This window comes from Chinchilla lanigera, unplaced genomic scaffold (genome assembly GCF_000276665.1).
Source record: "Chinchilla lanigera isolate Chin_1 unplaced genomic scaffold, ChiLan1.0 scaffold00018, whole genome shotgun sequence".
Taxonomy (NCBI): domain Eukaryota; kingdom Metazoa; phylum Chordata; class Mammalia; order Rodentia; family Chinchillidae; genus Chinchilla; species Chinchilla lanigera.
In genome coordinates, this window is record NW_004955419.1 from 13,238,780 (window position 1) to 13,258,893 (window position 20,114).

Below are 20,114 nucleotides of genomic sequence, written 5' to 3' on the forward strand. Positions count from 1 at the left end.
TGAGAACACCTGCTTTGCCTTGCTTTTGTTGGTGGCTGCATACTATTCCTTGGGTGAGCATTTCAGGCCATTTCTGCCTGCTCCCCTGCTTACAGGTCTTCCTGCTTGGGATGAGTATGCTTTATTGTTAATAACTTCCTTGACTCTTCCCAAGGTTTCCAGGGGAAAAGCCCATTTCCAGCACCCACTCTACTGAGCAGAAACCCCCACCCTAAAGCCATGAGGCCAGACCCAGGTCTTTGTGTCAAAACATGAATGTGGCTGAGTGTGGGACCCAGGGTCTAGGTTAACACAGCCTGCTTCCTTCTCTCCTGGTGTCCAGGTGGAATCCTTCGAGGGACTGATGCAGGCGGGGCAGCTCCCCCCGCAAGACCAACTCAAGGTACCGCCTGATGCAGGAGACCTGTCCCAAAGCTGAGTCCTGGAAGCCTCCCCAGCTGCAGGAGACAGACAAGGGCTCCGGCTTCAGCGGTTCCCTGGAGCGCAGACAGCTCCCACTTAGCTTCCTAGGCCACGACCCCCAGATCACAGCGGCCCCACACGTGAAGCCTCATGGTGGGGAGCCAGATGCAGTGACGGTCAGCCCTGGATGGAGCGCACTTCATGTGCCGCCCCACGAGGCAGTTACAGCCATTACCTGGGTAGCCACGATGCTGCTGCAACCCACGGGCCAGGCGGTGGTCTGCCTGCCTCCCAGCTCCAGGGTCGTGACCTCCGCCCCTGCTGAAGGCCCCGCCTTCTAGCCACCAGAAAAGGGCTTTTTTTTTTTTAGCCCTCCCTTTCTTTCCGTCACAAAAGTGGTTGCCAAAAGTTTGGAAAGTAGGGTCCACTGTGGGGAGGAGGCCCTTAGTCCACCTGTGATTGGCTCTTTTCCCTCTGGACTTCGGAACTGCCAATAACTACAGCCACACACATGCAACACAGCCTTCTGCTGCCTCCAGGGTCCCAGGAAGGAGGAAGTAGGGCTCTCAAGCTGGAGGGTGAGGGTCCAAGGCAGGGATGGCACGGGTGTTGGCAGAGTCAGGGGACCCTGCAAGGACTCCCTGGAGCAGTTCCCATTCCCCAGCTCTCTCCTCCCACTTGGAGATCTCTTATCCTCACCCCAAATGGATGGACCCAGCCAGCAGGCAGCCTGGCACAGAGCACACACGGGATTCAAGCCTGGAGCGGCCAAGGCACGACCCTGGTTCGTAAGGAGACACTGTGGCATATTTCCTAGGCTGCTGGGTGGACGTCACACACATCTCCCAGCTACAGCCTGATGCATGTCATGTGTAGCATTGAGCAGATGGATGATCAAAATCATTCCTTTTAAAAAGTTTTCCTTGGCACCTGATAATTGTCCATAATCGTGGGGCAGAGTGTGCTCATTTGATACATGTGCACACCATGTAATGACCAAAGCAGAGTAAGCATAAATCCCCAAGCTTTTATCACTTTTTATGGGAGCCTAAACCCGCCTCTCTTCTAGCTCTTTATACACTATAATAAGTTGCTGTGGACTGTATCTCCCCCCGGCCTATAGACCACTAGGATTTACTCTCTGTAGCTTGATCCCACGGTCTGTCTCCTCCCTTTCCCACCACAGACTCTGGAACACACTATTTTATTCTCTTCTGTGAGACAGACTTTTTTTTAACCTTCCACCTATAGGGGAGAGCATGTGATATTTGTCCTTTCCTGCTCATCTTCTTTCACTTAGGGTAATGTCCTCCGGATCCCTCTAATGCCACAAATGACCAAAAACAACAACAAAAGTTATTCATATTGTCCATTCTCTGACTTCTTTCCCCCATATCCAGGGAGGCTGAGAGCTGTTGAAAGACCACGCGTGGCTAGGAACTAGATTCTGGGCTGCCCTTGGCCTCGGTCTGCCCTGAGTTGAGGAGGGAGGGGATGGGAAGCCAGGGATACTGAGCCCACCTCCTGTGCCTTAGCCATGGGTTAACTATGATCACGTTTACCAGGGGCCTAGCATAACTGTTAGGACCATGAGCTCTGGAGCCACAGGACCTGAGTTCAAAACTTGGCTGTAGAACTTGCCGATACTGTGAGAGTTTCACTGACCTGAATAACCTCTCTGTGCCTCAGCTGCATCCGGTCCGAGTGAAGGTGAGGAAGTATCCCTCTGGTTAGGACTGGGCTGCAGACGGAGAAATGCAGAGTGCTTTAGCACAGAGCCTCTGTGGCCAGTGTTAGTCACCCGGCAGAGGCTGTGCTGTGGCAGCGTCATCTGTCTCTAGGGTATAAGGACTTGGGAAGAGAGTGACGTGATTGATTTTTACAAAGCCGCAGTTTTGCAAATTGTGAGTGAAGATCCAGGGCCTCTTAAGTACTCGCTCATAGGGACGTGGTGAAAATCTTTTTGACACAGCAACTGCCATGCTGCATTTGGTCCCTGTCAGTCTGCCCAGGAAGGGCTGGTGCCAAGCTCTAAGTCCTGCCTTTGCCATACGATTCTGGTGGCAGAGAGCTCACCCAAGGCAGGCAGCATCCAGAGGTTTCCAACCCCACCGCGATCCCCTGGGGGTCCCACTGAGTCTCACGCCCCAGGAGCTGTCTGTCCACTGTGCCTGCAGCCCGGGCTGTGGGCTGGGCACTCAGCGCTCCCGGCCTGTCTGTTCCAGGGCTTCCTGCGGCTGAGGGCTGCCCACGCGGCACTGGAGGAGGGGTACCTGATGGCCTGCAGGGAGCCACCCTCTGCCCCCCAGCCTGCTGACTCCCAGGACTCCCAGCAGACGACACCCCGGAAATTCGATCCTGGCAGGTACTTGCCGGGGAGGCAGGCGCAGGGGAACAGATGGGACAGTCACCAGGAGCAAAGTGCTGCTTCCTAATTTGTACCCAAGGGGAGCAGAGAGAAAGCACCTGCCGGTTAGCAACACACCCAAACAGTGGGACACCTGGAAGCTCAGATTTGTGTCCCTTTATGCACTTCCATGAGAAGGCACTTCGGAGATAAGAGCTGAAGCCTCTGGGTAGACAATGAGGAAAGGGAGGCAGAGGGTCTAGATTTGCTTAGGGCCTCACAGCCTGGGGATGCTAGAGGTGATCAGGGCTAAGGCTCCTGAGTCCAGTAGAGTTTTCCTTCATCTTGTTTATTTCAAGTTCTCAGCATCAGCAAAGGATGACTTTACGTGGACCCCAAATGGGTGTTGCCCAGGGCCGCTGCTCTGAGGCACGGTCTCCTGGGTCTGCCCAGTGTTGCTGCTGCCCCGGGCCCTAGGTGCTGATGTTTGCCCATTCAGGGAGCTGGAGGCAGAGATTTATCACCTGGGAATCCGCCTGGAGGAACTGCAGGACCATGTCGACCAGACGCAGAAGGAGCCCGAGCCATCGGGGGCAGACGCAGCCCTGGACAGCACCCCGGTCACACCCTTCCACCACCCGCCAGCACCCCTGGCTGCTCCTGCGGAACAAACATCCGTGTCCACGCCAGCCGTCCAGACCCCGCACCTGGAGGTACCTCTGTCCACAGCAGTGGGCTGCTACCACTTGACCACTTTGAAATGTGTGCCGCAGACCAAACCCTGAGACACATGGTGGGAATTCAGGTGGATGTGGACAGGTGGGGAAGGGGACCTCCACCCTCATGGGATTTTCTGAATAGTTGAACTAGTTACACAGTTGAGTAATGATCATTTTGATCTGTGCTCTAGAATTATAGGCTTCTCTGAGCACAGAAGCAGGCCAACAGGAACGGGTTGTGGGGAGGTCAAAGAAATTGTCCCAGCAAAAGGCCCTGTGGCCAGTGTACGGCAAGTGAGGGGGCTGATGGTCTGAGATATGGCTGGGAAGGCAGGCAGGGGCCTCATGACATGGGACTCTGGGTAGCATCGAGGGTGTGCCACAGACATGGTCCTAAACTCTTCTTGGGTTTTCAGCAGGGAGTGTCATGGGAGATCTGTAGACCAGTCTGGGGCAAGGGAGGTGGCAGGGCAGAGGGAGCAAGGTTTTGAAGGTGCATATGACTAGATCTGGAGGGCTAGGGAGAGGGAGGGGCCACGGATGCTCCCAGGCTTTCACCTGAAGTACTGAGGGGCCAGTGGGGATGAGCTACTATGTGGCTTTGGACAAATTGCTGGAGCCACAGTTTCCTGTCAGGTGGCAGTGGGGAGAAGTCATGTCTATCTGGGGCCTGCACACAGTAGGTCTTCAATTCATGGCAGCCAGTACTGCAGATCACATGGCCAGGTCTCTGTGATTTGCACACCCTGAAAGAGTTGTGGGCTGGTGAGGCGGGCTGAGATCTTGTGCAACCTACAGCATGAGCTGAATGCTGGTGGGTGCTAGCAAGCCATGCCTAACCTCTGCCCCATCTCTCAGGCCCAGCCTGCCGCCAGCCCCGGCTTCCTGCACATGGACAGAGAAGGAAGCCCTGGCAGCAGCGTGACAGAGCTCAGCCGGAGAGACCTCCCTGCCCCTCTCAGGCATAAGGAACTGCGAATGGAGCAGGACTTCCACAGCCTCCTTGAGCGGTGAGCTCCCACCCCAAGGGAGGCCCCAGTCTGCTCACAGGGCATCTGGGGCTCAGCTGTTCCCCTGGGCAGAGGCCACAGCCTCTTTGTTCTTTCTGCAGGTATCTCAGCGTGAAGTCCCTCCCGGAAGCCCTGCAGGTGGAAGAGGAGAAGGAAAAGCGGGGCAAGGAGGAGGAAGGCGAGGAGGAGGAGGAAGAAGGGGAGGAGGAGGAGGAGGATCACCACATGCTAGGAGACAACGGGCCAGCTTCAGCTTCAAGCAAAGCAGAAGCCACCAGGGTTCCCTCATGGCGGCACCCAGCACAGGCTGAGGGAAGTCCCAGGGCCCCTCCCCAGTAAGTCACTGAGCCCCCACATGACCCACACCACCCTGAAGCCACAGGATGACAGTCGTCAAGGGGAACTAGACTGCTCTTCCCAATGCAGACATGTCCAGCCTGGCCCGATTCTACAGTGAGGCACGGGCCACCAAGAGCACTTGAAGTGCCCCTGAGTGCCTTGGGACAGGGTTTGGAGCAGGACAGAGACCACAGAAGATAGATTATTCTCCTTTTCCTTCTCTGACCTCTGATGATGTCAAAGAGAAAGTTGCAGCTAGTGCTAGTATGCCTTAACGCCTCACTTGGCCTGTTTTGGGGGACAGAAACAGAGTCAAAGACAGACAGAGACAGAGATATGGGCGAAGGCCAACCACAAGGGGCATCAGCCCAGAGCCTAGAGCAGGCAACAGGATCTATCCAGAATATGCTACCGGCCTCTTGTTTTTCTCATATTGATTTTTTTTTTTTTTTGTCTTTTTGAGGCAGGGTTTCACTATGCAGTTCAGGCTGGCCTTGAGCTCACTTTGTAGCCTAGGCTGGCCTCGAACTCACAGTGATCCACCTGCCTCAGCCTCCCGAGTGCTGGGATTACAGGCATAAGCCACTACGCCCGGCTCGTATTGATTTTTAAAGTTCATTTCTATGTGTAACATGAAATACTGGCTCTCCAGGGTACACGTGGCAGTCTTTTCAATCCACTGGGAGTCCATGCAGACAGCGGAAGTAGGAAGATGACACGCAGATGCCCAGAGTCTGGGAAACACTATGTCACTTCCGGTTTCCACGGGGTTCTGCTCTGGTACATGGCTGGAAAGGATTGTGCTGCCATCTTCATTTTGCAGTTTAGAAAAATGAGGTCCAGAGAAGGGAAGTGCCATGGCTGGGGTCACCCAGCTGAGAGGAAGTAGAGCTGAGATGGGCACCCAGGGGTGTCTGGCTCCAAGTCTTATCACAAGACAGGCTGAGCCCGAGGCTCATGCCAGCTGTCAGGGATGATGTGTTTCTCCTTCCTGCAGGGGGAATGTGGAGCAGACGGTCTCCAGGAAGCCGCCAGGTTTCCAGACCTCCCAGGCAAGACACAGGCGCCTGCCAGGCTTGGGTAAAACTGAGGCAGCTCCCCGCAACCCAGCAGGCACCAAGGCTGAAGCATCTCACCAGAGCAGCCTGAGCAGCCTGGAGGGGAGTGGCCTCTCCGAGCACCTCGCACAGAAGACTCTGCATCAGGTTGGTGCCCCTGGGCTGGGCTCAGAGCCTCAGGGCCTCTCCCTGGGCCTAATGAACCCTCTGTTTCTGGGCTTTGTCACGTGCCGACCTCTCTCAGAAGGGCTGCTGCTCCTGCCCCTACCAGCCACAGTGCTGCCCTTCAGGATGCCCTGTACCATGCAGCCTGTCCTCTGCCAGGACTCTTGTTCTTCCTTTGAGCGCTGTGGCTCTTCGCTGTTTTCTCTGTGCCTGGAAATCCCAATCGCCACCAAGTAGCAATCGTTCACACTTAGGCTCTTAGGAAAATGCACACACACGCACATGCACACACACACACACCATAGTTCTGACCAGCCCTGCACAAGACCCCTGCACGGCACCCCTGCCCAGGATGACAGGGACAGTGCCTGTGTCTCCTGCTGAGCCCTCTCCATCTTGCGTAGGACCCAGAGGGCCTGCTGTGCATATTTAGTGTGTTTTCTTTCCAATACATTCAGTCTGAGCGTTTCTTCGAGCAGGGGAGATCACGGCATTCCAGGCTTTGCCAGAGAACACTGGAATAAACCTCTCTGCTCTCTCCACCCCTCATGGGTGAACTCATCTCTCCCAGGGCTCAGTCAGCCACTGAGGGCAGCCAGACTTGCTCAGGGTCCTCTCAGTATGTGGGTCCCTGTGTGGGACAGTGCTGGCCCTGGGCCTCCAGGTCTAACTTCCAGGCTTCCTTCTCCTGCAGGAGCTGGGAGCCTCTGGAATGTGACGCCAGGCCAGGATTTGAGAGGGGGAGGGGCTTCCCAGGTGCCTAGGCACATTCCTCACACTTAAAGGCACACTGCCTCTTTCAGGAGCCCTGGATGGCCTCCCCCGAGACAGACAGTGGTTTCGTGGGCTCAGAAACCAGCCGAGTGTCGCCCCTCACCCAGACCCCCGAGCACCGGCTCTCCCACCTCAGGTATCCTGGATCTCAATACTATTCCTTCAGGGGGCTGGGGATTTAGCTCAGTGGCAAAGTGCCTGCCTGGCAAGCGCAACATCGTGAGTTCGGTTCCTGGTACCGGAGAAAAACCAAAACCCAAAAAAAAAAAAAAAAAAAAAGTACTATTCCTTCAGTGTCACACCTGGGATAGCCTGGGAATCAAAGTGTCTGTGATGGCCCAGGCTGGAGGTCAATGGTCTGGGCGGTCATGGGGCCTCCTTTCACCTTGACCAGGGCTCCTTTTCCCCATGTTTTGTGTAGAGCAGAGCAAAGGTCAGAGGGGAAAAGAATGGCGCAGTCACTTGGCCCATTAGCAACAAACCGGGAAATTCATAGTAGCTGAGCAAAGGAACGCCCAATGGGCGACTGAACGTCAGCTCTAGGGATGGGAGTGTGGGGGGAAGAGAAGCCAAAGACAGAGGGATGCAGGGTGGCTCCCTGGGGACCAGGCTGGGACCCAGAGGGAGGGGGAGGCTAGGTGAGAGGTGGGCGAGGCTGGGGTGATACAGCCACACTGTGGACCGGAGGCCACCAAAAGGGGCGCAGGCCCCTGGGTAGCCCCGCCTGGAAACCCCAGTGTGCACCAAGAAAGGATAAGGAACTCCCTTTGTTTTCTAAAAAGCAAGTGGAGCTTTATTATTTCCTGTATATGAGTTCTCAGGTTCGCTGCTACAGTTTCTGAAGGACATGCTGTATCACAGGGGCGTGTCCTCTGAGGTCCTGCTCTTCGGGGAAGCTCAGCCCCAGCTACCACTACCCAAGGCCTCTGTGTGTGACCACATGTCTGTCCCTCCCTTGTCCCCCAGCACTCCGGGAAGATTAGCCCAGCGTGTCGCCACATCTGTGCCCCACAACGGAAACTCCCACTCAAAGAGCAGGGGTGCTCCGGTCCCCAGGAGAGAGGCTGGGCCCAGCACCCCCAGGCACCGAGCCCCACGGCTCCTCTCCGGCACAAGCGGTCACCCCCAGCACGGGACAGCTGCCTCCCACCTGGAACGGGGGGTGGCAACCGGTGAGTGGGGGTGGGTCTGAGTCGGCTGGGAGCTGGGTCACCCAGGACCTGGCCCAGCTAGACTGCAGAGATGGAAAAATGGAGAAACAGGAAACCTGGCATTACACTTAGGATTCAAAGTACTATATAGGCTGATGCAGGAAAGTCTAAAATTACAGATAGGGTGGACAAAAAGTAAGGAAAGAAAAAAAAACCCGTGAAGGATTTTCCACACCGCTAGCCTTGCGTGTTTGTTTACATATGGCACAGAAACGGCACATGTTCTACGTGTATGTTTGGCAGCCTCTTCCTTTTTGTTATTAGACACTGTATGGTGAACACATTCCATCTCTATGCGATCTATCCGCAGTTCGATCTTTTACCTTTAAAAAATGCACACGAACTTTTTCCTGAAATAAAACAAACATCCGGAAGAGAGCATAAACCAGTGAATTTTCACAGAGTGAATCCAGGCCAAGACTCAGCAAGGTCAGCGTCTTCTGTCCCTGCGCCCCCAAACAGGACACCCCAAGTTAGCTTTGCCTCTTTTTGAGATTCAACATTTAAAACGACTCTTAGTTGAACTGCTTGAGAAAACTGTGGATTGGCGTGCAGCTGTAAGAGGAAATAAATGCACGGACAGCCCACAGCCTCCCATTTCTCCCAGTGATAATATCTCTGACAAGAGTGTAGGCAGTGTCGTAGCCAGCCGTTGACATTCAGTCAAGATACAGACCTCTCAGTTCCTTTTCCCTGCCCACACCCTACCCTTCCCAGCAAGCGCTCCACTGCTACCATTTTGTTGTTTCAAGGGTGTCGTATGAACAGCATCGCAGAGTGTGTAGCTCTTGGGCTCGGCTCTTGCACTCTGCATGGTTTTCTAGAGGTTCGCTGTGATCCTTCTGGCTATCAGGAGTTTGTCCCTTACGCAGTGCTCAGAGCACCCACAGGCCGTTTTGCTGTGCCTGGGCCAGCGTGGCGGTTTGGTCTCTGGCCTGTCCTCTGAGAGCTCGGAGTGTCTCTTGCTGTCCCCAGAAGCAGGCACCTAAAGAGGGGGCAGAGTTCTGAAGCCAGTCCCGGGATGACGTGTTGAGGTGGTGACAGAGTCTGGGGGTGCCACCGCAAGGAGCAGTGACCTCCTGTGGCAGGAATGGGGTCCTGAAGACTTGGGTCTGTGGTCTAACGGGGATGGGGAGGTCCTTGAAGCACCTGGGCACCCCACACTCTTGGCACAAACCAGAATGTCTGCTTTTGAGGTCATCGGCCTGGTCAGGACCTGCACTTGGGACCCCAACTGAGCACCATCTCCTCATCCCTCACCCCACCGCCATCCCACCCCACGTCTCATCTTGAAGCTTTGAGGGAACTTTCTGCTTCAACTCACGTTGGCCTCTCTCTGCCTCACTAGGGGTCCCTGGCTCGGAGTTCCAGAGCCGCAAGAGGATTCCTGAACAGCTCCTGCCCAGCAGGACAACCAACCCCGAGCCCACGCAGGTCCCTGGGGCTGCCCCACCACCCCCCGGATCAGCAGAGACCAGCCCCGACCTCCTCCTCACCAGAACAGAGCGAGAGTAAGTCGCATAATTCACACTCACACAGCAGAGCAGAGGGGACTGTGGAACAGGGAGGTGGCCCCGCCCAGCTTACCCAAGAGCGGACCCAGGTGTCCTTCCTCCCAAATGAAAGCTATTCCTGCGGGACCTCACTGAGCCAGACTTTGAGGACACTTCGCCAGCCAACAGGAAATGTCCCAGAGGTGCTAGATCTCCCCTACCTCCAACATTTCCCTTCAAGGTGCACCTGTGCTGCCAGGGATCTGTGTTCTACAGTTGGTTCTTCTTTGTCTCTAGCAACTGAGAGAGAGAGAGAAAGAGAGAGAGAGAGAGAGAGAGAGAGTGTTCCTTCATGCTCCCTTTGCTCCTCTTCCTTCTGCCTTCTCCCCTCTCCTGCTCTCTTCTCCGATTGCACATGAGTAGGGAGGCAGATGGTCAGCCCCGTGCCATCTCAGGATGGGCTATCAGCTCCCTGGAGAGGCTGCTTGTGGGACCCGAGTCCACCTTGGCCTTTGCGGCCACATTTCCATGTGCACGGTCATGGCCAGCAGCCAGTGTTTGGTGGACTGGTCCGAGGGGACGGTGTCTGCCCGGCAGCCTCCCTGGCGTCAGTGAGGGCACATTCGCCTGTGTATGCCTGACCTTGGGAACAAGACAGGGGACAAGCAGGCGGTGCACCTGCCTGATGAGGAGAGAGGTGGAGAGGCCTCGGCTGTGCAAGCACAGGGTTGGAGGCTTCGGGGAGGAGGAAACGGAATCTCAGCAGAGACGAAAGGACGAGCCATAGAAGAGCACTGCTGAGGGACCAGCATGTGCAGAGCCCTGGGAGCAAGCGAGCAAGAGCGCTTGTCTCCTCCAAAGAGCCGGCTGTTCATGACAGGTGATCCTTGAGTGTGAGGGGGTGGATGTTGAGCGGAAATGCAGGGAAGCAGCCAGGGGAGACCTTACAGGGCCTCGAATGCCACGCATGCAGCTTGGAACAGCAGCTTGGTACAGACAAGCACTTACTGAACGCTCCGTGAGTGCGGTCTCCTCCCCAGCATGGCAAGGGGTTTTAGTGGGTTGGGTTTGGGTTTTAGAAAGAACTCTTTGACCACTCAGCAGAAACACAGATCTGAGGGAGTGCCGAGGAGAGGCCAAGGGGCAGTGAGAGAAGGAGCACCCTCCCCCTGAGAAGCTGGATGGCCCCGGAGGTATCCAGGGAGGAGAAGGATCTAGAAGGACTCCAGCTCCCGCCGGGAAGTCAGCTGGCTGCTCATGCCTTGGGCAGAGTGGGGGAGCAAGTTTGCAGGGAACGATGAGTCTCAGTGTGAGCTGGGACTCAGGGACTAAAGAGTTAAAGTTAGGCAGATTGGGAAACAGCTCAGAGAGGGGCAGTGATGCCCACTTGCCAGCCCGAGTGGGCATCCCAAGTTCCCGGCCAGCAGCCAGAGCCCTGGCTCTCAGGGGTTAACGAGTGTCCCGAGGCCCCAACAAGCGTCACCCTAGGGATTGCCAGGGAAACCGACTCCCTCTGTACACAGGCCATGCTACAGGGCCAGGGCCAGGTCTCCATGCCTCCTGTACACTCATCGGACAGCCCATGTATGCTGGAGGTGGCACCAGGCAAGAACTGACCCCAAGGGGAGCCCCGGAAGCCACTGTGGAGTGGATTCAGAGCCCACAGCAGCCCACGGGGGCTGGCTGGGCCATGGGAGGGCATCTTGCAGGCAGGATGTCTGGGTGGCATTATCCACCATGGTGCTGACAGGGTCTACAGGGTGACCCCAGCAGTGCAGGGACTGAGTCAGGACTGCTCCCCAGCCTTGTGAACAAGAAGTTGGGCTAAGTTTGGGGGCCTCACAGGGTCACGCAGCACCCTGCCTGTCCCGCCCTCAGTCCCATAGTGCTGGAAGCTCCCCATCTTCTTGCCTGTGCTCCACACACACCCATTACCCTGCTCCCTCTTACAGCCGGCTCTGGTTCAGTAATGCTGCCAGGACCTGTGAGGAGCACGGGTCTCTGGGGACAGGAGGTAGGGAAACCTGGTCCCTGCTTGCCAGTGGCTCAGGGCTGGGGACACAGGTGAGCGTCTTCTGCCAGGAGTGGAGAGCTGAACAGTAGAAAGGGAGGCCAAGAAAGGGTCTAAGCAAGGGCAGAGGGGCCAGGCCCAGCCGCTTCATCAGGGTTCCCTAGGAGAAAGGCAGAGCGAGAGAAGATGGCCCAGGGCGGGGCAGTCAGCATGGAGAGTTTCAAGTGGATGATTAGCCGGTGCACCCTCATCTGCGTCTTGGGAATTCATCACGGTGTTTCCTGCCTGTTGGGAAGGCTGTCTTCAAAGGAAGGTTCCCAGGTGCTCACGGAAGGCACACGGACTGAACTCAGGTGTCAAGACGTGTACTGTAGGCGAACAGCACAGTCCCAGAATCACTGGGCGGCAGAGGTTGAGCCTGTGCCCGCTGCAGCATGGTGGAGGCCTCTGCATCTGGGAAGCTCTCAGGTCTCTGTGGCTCTGCTCCTTACCCATCTGTTCTGTGCTTCTGTCCCCTCCCCCACCCCAGCCAGGCGATCCTCGAGCTGCAAGCAGAGGTGTCGCGGCTCCGTCTGCGGCTGGAAGACAGCCTGCAACAGCCTCCCCAGCACAACCCAGCACAGCGGGCATCTGCCTTTGACCGTCCTACCTGGACCCAGGACCAACCTACCAACTCTTCAGCCACCTGGGGCTCTCATGGGAGCAGGTGGGTGACCTCTATGCCCTGGCGGTGGCTGTAGAAGACAGAGTGGCCCCTGGCTCCCTGCAGCCGCCAGGCTCAACCGCTGCCACTACGCTGTCATGCATTCACTCCATCATTTATTCACTCTGTTTTTCTGCTATGTAGTACTTGATGCATAAAAGAACATCTAAAGTCACGTGTTCATAATAAAGCATTAGACAAAGAATATTCCAGAATCACCTTCCTAACTGCAGAGCGAGACCTTCTGCGGGTTGCTCACACACTTGGTCAGTAGCCATTCATTTGTGAAGATGACTTGGAAAGTCAGATCACTTCTTCTGAGTGTTTTGATGGAGGGTCCTGAGTTAAGAGTTTTATAAATATTATCCCATTAATCTTTCTAGTCATCCTCTATAGTCATTGTTTTTCTCATCCCCATTTGACAGATGAGGAAACTGAGGGTCAGAGAGGCCCAGAGCCATTACCCATGAGACTGGCTCAAGTCTGGTTTGACCTCTGCGTGCTCTTCCTCCCACTGTGTCACAAGCACTTCTCTAGGTTGGCCTTTTCATGGCTCATATGAAGGCTGCATGGACTCTCACCCAGTGACACTGTCTCTCTTCCCTGTTGCTAGTAAATCTACAGAGAGGTTGTCCAGAGAGCCCGAAGGTACACAGCGAGCTTGGTCTGCAAGCAGACAACGTACCCGGTCCTCCTCTGTGCCTCGGGAGGTACCCCGACTGTCCCTGAGTAAGTAACTGCCGGCCGGAACTGACTTCCAGAGGCCGTGAAGGGCGTGCAAGCTCAGTGGCCGGGGAGCCCAGCAGCAGCCTTGCAGATCAGAAGGCGGTGGTGGTACTTTGCGAGCCACTGGCATATACTGAGACATGATGCACTTCTAGTAGTAGCCACTGTGTGTCACACGCCCGCTGTCTGCAGGGCTTAGGATATGCGCCTCGGTGGTCCACCACCTGCAGATGAGGACACTGAGCCCCAAAGAGCACCCAGACTTGACAGATGGTGTGGCCCCAGACTCCCTGCAGGTTGACCCCAGCTCTGCTCACTGTCCTGGGCCAGGCTGTCCCCCTGCTGAGGGGTTCGAGAGATTGCTAGCTGGAGGTATGGGCTGTATTCCCAGGAAGCAAATCCCCAGTAAGGAGGAGGACATCGTCCTAGAGCTCGAACCTGCCATGGCTCATGCCCCAAGCTGTGCGCCCTCCACTCCACCCACTCTGAAGCTGCTCTCTCTCCACCCCAGGTTCGGAATCTGAACCCTCCTCCCCCCAACTGCCATCTGGGAAGATCAGGACCTCCGAGGACAGTCCCCACACGGCTCTGGACAGCACGAGAGGAACAAGCAGTACCAGACGGCCAGACAGGGTCTCTTTCCAGGGCCAGTACACAGGTGGGCCAGGAGGGGGTGGCGGGAGTGGGAGCAGCGCCCAGGGGCCTCCTCTGCCATGGCACACTTTGCCGTGTAGGCAGTGGGCCACTGAGACCTGGTGTCCGTGATGGGAGGAATGTCAGGCCGGGGCTCTGTGTACCTGGACACCTGCGTTTTCATTCATTATGGGCAGACTTGGCTCCGGGAGAACCTAACCCATTTGCTCAGCCAGTCAGGCACACGAACTACGCTGCCGGGCCTGGGTGAACACGGAACGTTGCAATCTTTGCATCTTGCTTAGCCTCAGGTTGCAGCTCCCAGCAGCTGACCTTTTCCATGACCCGGAACCTGGCTTTACCTGAGTATGGCCCGCAGTGGCACCTAGTAGCACTTTTAAGTGCTTAACATTGAAAAAGTGCACACTTGGTTTCCACCTGGGTGAAACTGACTGCCGGCAGAGGCGATGACAAGTAACGACAGTAAGTGCGGTGTGGCTGTCACCAGCACCTCTCCGAGCGAGGAGGGCGGCTGTCCACAGCTCCCCTGCATGCTGGGAATGAGGCAGGAAGGGAGGCTCATCTGGAATGTGTCACGAAGTAGACAACAGAGGCTAAGTAGTCCCAGTGAGGGCAGCCAGCAGTGCAGGGCTCCAGAGCCACATGCAGCAGAAACTGGGACCACCCAGCACAGCACCCAGTTCAGGGAGGAAAACGATCAGGCATCTTCTCGCAGTGGCTTAGGTCGTGGAAACTTGAGGGCAGGAGGAGCAGGATTTGTTCAGGGCCCAAGAGCTTTTTCGTGGCATCGAGGGTTTTCCATCTGCCAGGCACAGGATGTGACCCCACAGATATTATCCCATGAATCCTTCCCACAAGCCTAGGAGCCTGGTGCCATGATGTCCCCACTTTCACAGCCACCCAGAGCGCAGGGAGTAAACAAACCCATGGACCCCTGGCCCGAGCCACTCAGATCCCCGTCAGTGCATTGGGGTCTGGAAGAGTGTCCCCCTTTGCCACGACCTCCAGTTTACATCCTGGTTTGGCTGGCGGTGTGTGTGGATCGCTTCCTTGTTGGGAAGCGCTCCGCAGCTGCTTCTAGGCCCAGAGTCTGCAGAAAGCTCGCAGTAAACAGTGCGTGTGTTTTACGCATGTGCATACGTGTACACTCGCGTGCATGTGTGTGAGCTTGCATGGTATGTGTATGCTCATGGCTGCACATGAGAGACAGATGGGGAGTGACTATTAGGGGAGGAGGAAGAGTGTGATTGTGAAGCCAGGATCCTCCCTGGCTCTGCATCTTCACGGGGACGGATGCTCATGGCTTTTGTCCCCACCCGCCCCCCCACCCAGGCCAGAAGTACCATGTCCCGTCCTCTAAGGCCATCCTGAGAGGCAGCAGCTCAGCCTCCTGTGCCCACTGCCAGCCCGTTAGGACCCAGGACACAGGTAAGGGGTGGAGATGGGGTGACTGAGGCTGTAGCTGCTCTCTAGGGGGCGCTGTATAGCCGGCCCTGCCCAGGTTGTCAGAGGCACAGACGAGAGAAATGGGCTTTACTGAGCTCAGCCAGCCCTGTCCTGCACCACCTCCTGCTCCAGAGGCTGCTACCTGGACCTGCTGTCCATCATTTAAGGGCTTCCTGAGTTCCTGGTGGGTGGATGGGGCACCAGCAGGGCAGCTGCAAGAGTGACAGTGCCTCATCTCCCCTCTGTTTCCTCCACTTCTTGTCCTTCCCCCAGTACCCAGCAGTGACAAGTGGTGGGAGAGCAGTGGCCTGAGAACCCAGGCCCTGTTTTCTGATCCCACTTCTGCCACTGAATTGCTGTGTGATCTTAGGCCAGTTCTTGACTTCTCTGAGCCTCAAGTTCTCATCCAAAATGAGAAGGTTGGGAGAGTCTCTGAGGCCTTTTCAAGCAGCAGCAATGATAATAAGGAAACTGCAATTTATTAGGCTCCTACTGTACACAGGGAATCATGCCAAGGGTTTTATCTGTGTTAATGGTCACATTTTTATGAACTGTTACTTTTTTTTTTTTTTTTTTTTTTTTTTTTCCAGTACCGGGAGTCGAACTCACGACCTTGCGCTTGCCAGGCAGGCACTGTGCTGCTGAGCTAAATCCCCAGCCCGCTATGAAGTGTTACTATTATGTCCATTTTGTAACTGAGGCTTGGAGAGATTAAGTACATGAGAGAGGCAAGGTTTGAATCCAGGTCTTCATACTGCAGAGCCCTGATGCTTAGCTACCATGTCTGTGTATACTCACTTGTCTTTACACACGGTTCCTTGTGGGCCAAATTTTTATGTTCTGCCTTTGCTCTGGTCCTCACTATAAATATGGCTAAAAGAAGCCACTAGCACCTATGCCACAGGCTAAATGTTGAGCTCTCTTGACATGTCCTCCACCAGATTAATTAATTAATTAATTAATATTACCCTTAATCTTAGTCTCCTGCAAATTCTCAGGACATTGGCAAAATGTAGACAACTTTTCTGCCACAGCACACATGGCCTCTATTCTTACTGCCGGCAGAGCCCTGGAACCTCATGAACCTGGCCTTTACTGGCCTCATTCCTATCAGTATTCTGGTCTTCTGAGCTCTGACTAGCATCTCTCAGCAAGTTCTGTTTCAAGCATTCCACAGCTTTTCTCACCTCTACCTCCAACCCTTTTCAAACTCTCCCCACAAGGCAGTTCCAAAGGCTTCTGAACTACACGGTCAGGTGCAGTCACAGCAGAGAGCCCATTTCTCTGGTACTAATATTTGGCTCACAGTTGTGGGGGATTTGGTCCATGGGCAGCTGGCTCCGTGGCAGAAGCATCATGGTGCAGTGTGCAGTGGATGAAAACTGCTCACCTCATGGCGGCCAGGAAGCAAAGAGGGAAAGCAGCAGCTAGGGAGGCAGACACACCCGCCAGAGGCTCAGCCCAGGGACACTCCTCCTCCAACCCAGCCCCGCTGCCTGACAGTACATTTAGCAATAAACTCAACCACAACACTGATGAGTCCAGCACCCCTTCAGTCATCTTACAAAAGTGCCAACTCTGAGCACATGAAGCTGTCAGGGGACAGTCTAGATCTAAGCCATAACACTCTTGGAGCCTCCGTTTCTCCACCTTGGAATAGGGAGTGAGCAGAGCAGCCAGCCCAGTGGCCAGTGGGATTTGATAAAATAATGCACAAAGGCCCTCAGTAGAGAGTGAGCTCGTTCAGTGCCATCTTCCGCCATCAAGGCTGGCATCAGTATAGTGCCCTGGGGGGAAGCAGGCAGCAGTCCCCTCTGCCGCAGCTCCCAAGGAGATCTCAGTGCTCTGAGGGCCTGGTAGGGGTGTGGGGGCTTAGGCCTGATGCTGCAGACGGAACCCTCTTCTGATCTCTCTTCCAGGAGCTGCTGCCCAAGACCCACTGCGCCGGTCTGCCACTGACACCCTCCGATGTCCCCTGTGCGGCCAAGGAGGGTCCCTTCCAGAGGGAGACGGTCCAAGCTCAGCCACCTCTGGTAGGGACAAGTGCTTGGAGCCTGCTCTCGGCCGGATCCCAGCTTGGCTTGGGGGCCTGGCCAGTCCAGCTGGGGCGTGGCAGATGAGCAGAGGGGTCACCACCCATCAGGGGCCGGGTGCTGGGGCACCCACCATTCTCTGTCCGCCCTGCCCACGCGCTCAGACCATGTCTCTGTGGCTTTGCCTCCCTGGCAGGCGCAGACAAGGCAGCCGCTCGGAGAGACGCACCTCCAGCTTCCAGCCCCAGGCAGAGGAGCAAGCAGGCAGGCTCCCCGGCACGGCCACCCCCTGGACTGTGGTACCTGGCAGCTGCACCCCCAGCACCAGCTCCTCCAGCCTTTACCTACATCTCCTCCGTGCCCATCATGCCTTACCTTCCAGCCACAGTGTAAGTTTTTCCTCCCAACTATTCAGCCCTATGTTTGAATTGCTGAAAGCACTGGCATTCCTACATGTGTCGGGGTGGAGCAGGCAGGCGCAGTATGCTCTGTGAGTTAGCCTGTGTGGATAACATGCAGCCAAGCCCGAAACTCTTATAGTCATTCAACAAACTCCAAGTACTCTCTGTAACAGCGAGATTGCTCTACTCTAAGGAACCTACACTGTAGGAAACTGCCAGAAGGACCTGCCCCCTCGGAACTTATGTCTTCCTGGGGACCTAGAACCCCAAGCATCTTCCACTTCCTCATGGTAAGCATGTACTGAGAACCCCCATTTTTTTTTAGTAGACTTTCTCTTTTGGAGCAGGTCTGGATTTAGGAACATTGAGCAGATAATACAGAGAGCTTCTAAAGGCAACACTTTGTCCACACAGTTACTAATATCCTGCATCCATATGGTACATGTGTCACCATTAGCAAGCCAACATTAATACATTGTTGGGTTTGTTGAGTGGCTACAAGAGTGTCAGGATTGTGAAGTCCATAGTTATTTCAGTGTCCTCGGTTTGTATGTGAAGTCTTCTCTAGCCCAGAGTCCCTCCCTGGGTCTCCCTACAGCTTGTCACTCTCCACAGGCCCTTATGGCTGTGGCAGTGGCTCAGACTGGCCCTGTCTCCCGTACTCTGACAGGTTGGGGGTGCACTGGCCGGGTGGGCCCTCTCAGCCTCATTTCCTTTCTGTGCACGGGGGGTGTGGTCTCTGCCCTGGGATGAAGCCAGGAGCAGGGCAGGGCTGCCCTGGGACAATGACTGAGTCTGCTGCGTGGCACCAGCTCGAGCTCATTGCTGGATAAGCAGGAATTGGGAAGAAAAATGAATTAAATGTGACTTCGCCATGGCAGGATCGTGCAAGGAAAAGAAGCCTGCATCGTGGCATCAGGACACCTGTTTTCTTGTCCCAGTTGTCATCAGCTAGTTCCCTGCCTCGGTGTCCCCCACTGTCAAATAAGTCAGTTCGGGCTGATGCCTCCGATGCCGGCACTGCGGGCAGCCTGGGTCAGAGCCGCGGGAGGGCAGGGGCTCAGGAGCAGAGGCCCAGGGCACGCACTGCCCAGCCCTGGCCTCCAGGAGGGGCCCCAGCCGGAGTGCAGCTCACGGCCAGCCTGGGCAGGTCCCCAGGGCACTCTCCGCTGCAGCAAGGATGGGAACATCCAGGCCCGACACATGGTGCGAACGCCACCCTTGTTCCCACTGGCCGGCTGCAGGGCGGGCCTGGAGTTTGACGGCCCCGTGGGAGCGCTGGGCTCCTGCACTGCTGCGTGGGCCCCATCCTTGCGGGCCTCATGGAAGCATGAAGCAGCTTGCTGTCTCCAGGCCTGGGGGTGCTGTGGGAAAGGTTTTAGTGGCCAGCAGTGGTTAAATATCCCTGAGCAGGTCACTTTGCCCCTTTCTGCCTGTTTCCTCCTCTGGGAAATGGGTCGTGTTGAGAATTCAATGAACTAATGCTCCGGAAGCCCACAGTCCACAGAAGGTGGCTGGAAGCCACAGTGACTGCAATGCCGCCAGAACCTGGACTGCCGGCGCTCTGGGCTTCCTCCTGAGGTCCGCAGTCGGAGCATGCTCAGTGGCTGGGGTCTGTGTGGTTTGGAAAGCTCAGTGGGCTTGTGCTGCCACCTGCAGGCCAGCCGCTGTATGGCCCCTGCAGCAGAGTGTAGCCCAAAGGGTTTTTTTTTTTTTTTTTAAAGTTTCTGCCCTAGCGGGGATTTAGGGGCTGTTCAAACCAAGTTGGTCATCTAGTGAACAGAAGGCAGGGGGATATGGGACACTCCCTGAGTGAGAAGGTGGGTTGCTGATCATTGGATTCGAGAGATCAATTCGTTCAGTGTGGAGCTATTCATTTGCACAGGCTGCTTACTAATTAGTGTTTGTTCCAGATGCTGGGAGAGTCAGGTGTGGGGGTGAATCCACCGCTGCCCCTTCCGGCTGTGACCTCGGGCTTTTGTCGCTCACAGTTCCAGAGCACTTACCATGATCTGGCAGCCCAAGGCCTTTTCCCTGAACTCTTCCATTCGCTGTGTCTGGGAGGTAGCTGAATAGGGAGACTTTAAAAGGGATGCGTCTTGTAGAGGGGACCCTGGCTGCCCAAGCACAGTAACCAGGACTGGGGCTGCTTGCGAGGCCTGAGCTGCTCCAGCCAGCACCTCCTACCGTCTCCAGGCTCGCTCCGCCCCTCCCAGCTTCACGCTCCTCTGCAAAATGAGGCTATGGTATCAACTGGCGCATAGGTGGCAACTGGTGTGTGGGTACTGAAGATGGGGGAAACCCAGGCCCTTCCCAAAGCAGCCACCATGGACGTCTTTCCAGCAGGGGACGAGGGTTCCAGTTGCTGCACATTCTGGCCAACGCTTGCTGCTGTCTTTAAATTGTTTCCATGTTGGTGGGTGTGAAGTGTGTGAGGGGATCCCACATGACTTTGATTTGTATTTTCCTGATGGCACATGGGGTGACCCACTCTTTTGTGGGATTAGTGGCCATTTGTCCTTCTTCAGAGAAATAACTGTGGAGGTCTCTCGCACACACCGAGAGAGAGAGAGAGAGAGAGAGAGAGAGAGAGAGAGAGGGAGAGAGAGAGAGAGAGAGAGA

General features: G+C 55.7%; 1 protein-coding gene across 1 annotated transcript in view; it reads left to right on the plus strand.

Moving 5' to 3' along the window:
* Akna (AT-hook transcription factor) overlaps positions 1 to 20,114 on the plus strand; it is a gene marked incomplete in the record, with an annotated part of 43,230 nt that overhangs the window by 20,720 nt on the left and 2,396 nt on the right. The window contains 15 exon segments of the mRNA XM_005382635.2: positions 323 to 382; positions 2,628 to 2,767; positions 3,249 to 3,462; positions 4,327 to 4,478; positions 4,580 to 4,813; positions 5,815 to 6,022; positions 6,844 to 6,950; positions 7,781 to 7,986; positions 9,374 to 9,536; positions 12,059 to 12,235; positions 12,846 to 12,961; positions 13,470 to 13,616; positions 14,945 to 15,040; positions 16,978 to 17,091; positions 17,288 to 17,480. Of these exon segments, the coding sequence (XP_005382692.2) occupies positions 323 to 382; positions 2,628 to 2,767; positions 3,249 to 3,462; positions 4,327 to 4,478; positions 4,580 to 4,813; positions 5,815 to 6,022; positions 6,844 to 6,950; positions 7,781 to 7,986; positions 9,374 to 9,536; positions 12,059 to 12,235; positions 12,846 to 12,961; positions 13,470 to 13,616; positions 14,945 to 15,040; positions 16,978 to 17,091; positions 17,288 to 17,480 (2,327 nt within the window).